Consider the following 4458-nt stretch of genomic DNA (forward strand, 5'->3'; position numbering starts at 1 on the left):
GGAAAGAGACTAGAGGTATGGGAAGGAGAGCTGGGGTACGGGCCTGGATGATACTTTCAACCAAAGAACTGAAGCTACTAATGTGAAAGGAGATGAGAGTAGGATGAGCCAAACTGCCCCCATCTTCATTCCTCCCCACGAGGGGGAGCAAGTCGGTACCAGCCTCTCCCGTTCAGAAGGCCTAGAAAACACCCTGAATACCACCTCACACATTTCTCCTCAGAGGAGTAAGTGACATCTGGTCAGACTACTGCTGCTTGACTTCTTATGAGGCAGTATGGCCCTTCCATGTGGCCAGGTGAGGAAGGGAAAAGGATGGAGGAGAGTAAGAGAGAGGTCTGTCCTCCTGCCAGCTACCAGCACACACCCAGCAGGCTATCAAGTTCAAGGTTATTGTGCTTTTTATAACAGCTCCTGGCTGAACTGTGAAATGGAGCTGTCATGAAAGAGGAGCTGGCAGAAGCTCTGTGCTGCCCTCTCAGTGGGAGTGGGAACAGGAGCCTCCCCCCACCTCCGAGGCTGAAGGATGAGAGGCCAGCAGCCCTGCAGAGAAAGCAAAATGCAGTCAAAGCCCATGAGCCCTTCTTCCCCACCTCAGCAGGATTACTACTCACATCAGCAAACTTGTGGTTCCTGAAGTGAGACTTGTTACACTTGAGCAGCTGTACTGCAAGGTTACAGTCCTGTCGATAGCGTTCCTGCAAGAGAGGGCACAAGTGTGTAACGCTGTCAAACTCGCCCAAACTCTTACCCAAAAAGGCACCACCAGACCAGATGCTGCTTGAACAGAAGCCAGAGGCGGCATCTGATGAATCGCTCATGAGGGCACTGCCATTCCTCCCTCCCCACACCTTCGTGTATTTCCTTACAACTCAGCCAAGGTGTCCCTTTCAACTCCAATCCTTGTTGCCATCATGTCCTCTGTCAGTGTATCAATCCCCTCTCCCTCTGGGGATTTTAATCATCCCCAAAAATCCCACCATATTTTCTCTCCCATCCCACAGTTCAGTCATATCTGATGATGCAGACAGACTGGAGGGAGTTGAGAGCAATTAATACAGTCAGGCACCAGATCCAGGAACTGCTACATTAATGGTGTAGAAAAGGCATCAGCTCCCTCCCAGCTCTGGAATGAATGACCCCTCCATAGATATAGCTCAGACTCAGGTCAAACCCTAAGTTCAAAAGAGTAAATACATCAAACTTGAAGATCCGTTCTCCCTGTTCAACCCCTCAGACCCTCTTCTGTTTGTCTGGCCCTATTATGTACAGCTCCCACACTTCCATACACACTGGAGTCATTCACGTGCTGCTTTACACTAATGACTTTGAACAAAAGGAAAAGCCCACACCTCACACACTTTCGCAGCCATTTGCAGACCAACACTTACATTGAGTTCCTCCAGCTTATTGATGGTGGTTTTGGCATCAAGCAATTTATTAGTGAGCTCTACAATCTCCCAGTCCAGCGTCTTGCGGTCCATTTCTGCCTTTTTAATCTGGGATGCAAGAACACCAGGTTTAAAACTCCCTAGCACAGAACTTGGCTTCACCACCCACCTCAGCCCAAGCATAGCACAATGACATGTTCAGCTGGGATACAAAAAACTTCCAGACAGACAGACAAGGAAGACAACCCTCTTCAAAAGAAGGTGATTCCAAAAGCCAAAGAGGACCAGCCACTCTGCTAGCTACAGAGACAACAGGTTGAGTTTGAACCTCCTTAATGCAGTATCTCTTGCAGCACCAGCATGTCTCCTCTCTGCCCCTGGTTCCCATGGTGCCTCATAAAAAGCTAGTGGTTTTGAGTGATCAGTCCCAACCTGCCACTGGTAGAAAAGACCTCTGAGCTTGTGAGCCCTCTTTCCTGGGGAAACCGAAACAAGAATACTGCCTGAAAAGATCCAGCAGTCAATACTGAATGGACAAAAGGGGGAAGGCACCATCTTGAAAGAGTTTAAGCCTTGCTCTAGAAAGTAAAAGGACCTGTAGCTTCATTTGAAGCTCAGCTAATGTCCTCTCTAAAGCAGGCAATCTTGCCTCTTTAGACTCCCTAACAGTTCAGGTGCAGGGCTGATAGAGACCCAGATGTAACAGCAAAGAGGGACAACTCAGAACAACCAAGCTATTGCTTTCTCAAGAAGTTCTTCCAAACTGCCCAAGGGTGTTGCAAGGCTGTGACCACCAGGGCCAACTGTGTGTCACAGGTACAGCACAGAGACAGGCAAGGGGATGGAGAGCCAGTACTTCCCCAGTATACGGTCTCTTCAGGCACCAGCACAATGAATAATTGGCAATGAATATTAACCCAAGAAATTCCACTTCTAGGACCAAAGAAATCTCACCCTGGGCAATCAGCACCTCAGCTATTTGACTTGCCTGCTCACAGATCAGAAGGGGAAGGAAAGGGAGCAAACGAGGCTCACAGCCATCCACATCTTGTGCGGTGCTGCAGCTTATGGGCACCACTTCCCAACACGCCATGCTCCAGCTGGCTCAGAGTCAAACACTCTTAAGATGGAGCCCTGCAAGCTAGGACCTGCTGCATCTGCGGGCAACTGCTGGATACCAGGTGAGCCCTTGGCTGGACGAGGGCTGGGGCCCCTCCATCTGAGATGGTGTATGTGGGACTGACAATGAGAACAACAGGCTGAGACACGTAAAGAGGAAAAAGGAAAAACACACAAACGAAAAGACGCAACTGCAAAAATCCAGCTTTGGCTGAGAGAGGCCTGAGAGGTGAGTGCGCCCAGAGTGTGCCAGCGGCAGCGTGGGGAGGAGAAAGAGAAAGAGAGGGGGAGGGAGAGAAAAGAAACAGCCATGAGTGTTATGAATGCACACAACAGACATACACGCATATTGGCGCTGCTCTGACAGCCCCCATCCTCCCAGGATGACCACCCCAAGACTGGCTGACACATCCCTGGCATTTTGAGAGGGACTGAAGCAACATGACGGAATACCATGCAATTATGTTGTGAGGAACCAAAGCTCTCATATGTGACCACGGAGGGGCTCAGTAAATCAAGAAAACCACTCATGACACCAGCCAGAATGGGGAGTAGAAGGTCATGCCCAGAATCTCACCCTTCACCCACTGCCACATCTGCTGGGTAAAGACAGGGCCCCTTCCCCCATCTGCTTCTAACACACACTGGTCTCTTCTACCTCATCTCTGTAGTGACTTAATAGGGCACTCACCAGGGCATGCAGCTTCTCCTCCAGGTCTTGGTTGGTTCTCTGGGAAGCAGTGTAGCTGTTCTGCAACCTACAGAAACACGATTGTATGCTTGGGAATGGATCTCAGGCACCTACTCAAGTTGTCTTCATAGGTGCCAAGAAAACCATCATATCCAGAACTCAGAAAGACTGCTACTAAGACAACCAGGCATACTAACTATGCCTCACCTCTGACACGATGGCTTTCAGACCCCAAGTTACTGGAGGCAAGATGAGGCTGGCTGGGTGAAAGGATCCTGCAGGAGAGGATGTAGATGACTTTGGAGGACTCCTCTGAGCTATGGCATGTCTAAGCACATGACCAGTGACTGGCACTGATTTTTAACTGAGGTACTTTTCAGGTAAAGCAATGATGTATTTTCTTGCAGCCACCAGTGGCTTTTTTTGCACACGTGCTTACATCCAACAGATGAAGAATTCCCTGTCATCAGCTTTTCATGCTGGCAGCATTCCTACACTGTACTCGGGAAGAAATAATGGCTGCAGAGCCTTTATCTCCCCTAGAGTCTGGAGGTGCGCCTTATCAAGGATGCAGCATGCCTTTGATTTGCGCAACAGGGCACAGCCTGCTCATGCCAGCTGAGGGAGCCTTTGGTGTGAGGGATCTCTCTAACTCTACCCCTCTCATTTCCATACCTACGGAATTTGTCCTTGAACTTCTCCAGCTCCTCACGGTTCTGACCCAGTTCCATCTCCAGGTAGTCCTGACCTGACTCCAGTTCCCTCTCCATTGCCTCCATTTTGTTAGTCACATATGTCAGCCGTCGACGAAGCTCCTCATTCTCGTGCTGCAGTAGCCTGGGGCAGGAACAGGAACAAGGTAGCACTGAATGCACAAGGGGTATTCCACACCAGCACCCCCACCCCGCTGCCCTGCACTAGGGCCCAAGAGCCCTCAGAGGGGCCCCAGGAAGTCAGGAACTGAACTGACAGGAGACTTCAACACATGACGCAAGAGGTACATCTCGGTCAAGACAGACAGACAAACACGCTTGGAGCAGGGGCAAAGAAGCACATGCCAGCTGGCCAGCCATGGCTCCCAGCTCCCTCTCGGGTTACAGTGCTTGCATAAAGACAGATGAGCTGCACAGCTCCAGTGTCTCTCACCAATGAATGAAAACCAATCAATAATTTATCCCAGTCCAGGTTAGAAGAATAGAAAGGAAAAATCCTCTCTCCACCTGTATTAAAGACTTCACCTGCTTTTTTTCCCTCCCA

The 4458-nt window shown here is 50.0% G+C and overlaps 1 protein-coding gene across 3 annotated transcripts in view; it reads right to left on the bottom strand.

Moving 5' to 3' along the window:
- Positions 1 to 4458, bottom strand: part of TJAP1 (tight junction associated protein 1) — a 39199-nt gene that overhangs the window by 4234 nt on the left and 30507 nt on the right. For 2 of the 3 annotated variants that reach the window (XM_017746319.1, XM_017746311.1), the window contains 5 exons: positions 3877 to 4038; positions 3202 to 3268; positions 2703 to 2732; positions 1392 to 1499; positions 615 to 698 (listed from right to left, as the gene is read on the bottom strand). In XM_017746319.1, the coding sequence (XP_017601808.1) occupies positions 615 to 698; positions 1392 to 1499; positions 2703 to 2732; positions 3202 to 3268; positions 3877 to 4038 (451 nt within the window). The remainder of the gene's footprint in view (positions 1 to 614; positions 699 to 1391; positions 1500 to 2702; positions 2733 to 3201; positions 3269 to 3876; positions 4039 to 4458) is intronic. The other variant, XM_008643334.2, reaches the window with a different exon arrangement.

Source organism: Corvus brachyrhynchos, unplaced genomic scaffold (assembly GCF_000691975.1).
Source record: "Corvus brachyrhynchos isolate BGI_N302 unplaced genomic scaffold, ASM69197v1 scaffold70, whole genome shotgun sequence".
In the NCBI taxonomy this organism is placed as follows: domain Eukaryota; kingdom Metazoa; phylum Chordata; class Aves; order Passeriformes; family Corvidae; genus Corvus; species Corvus brachyrhynchos.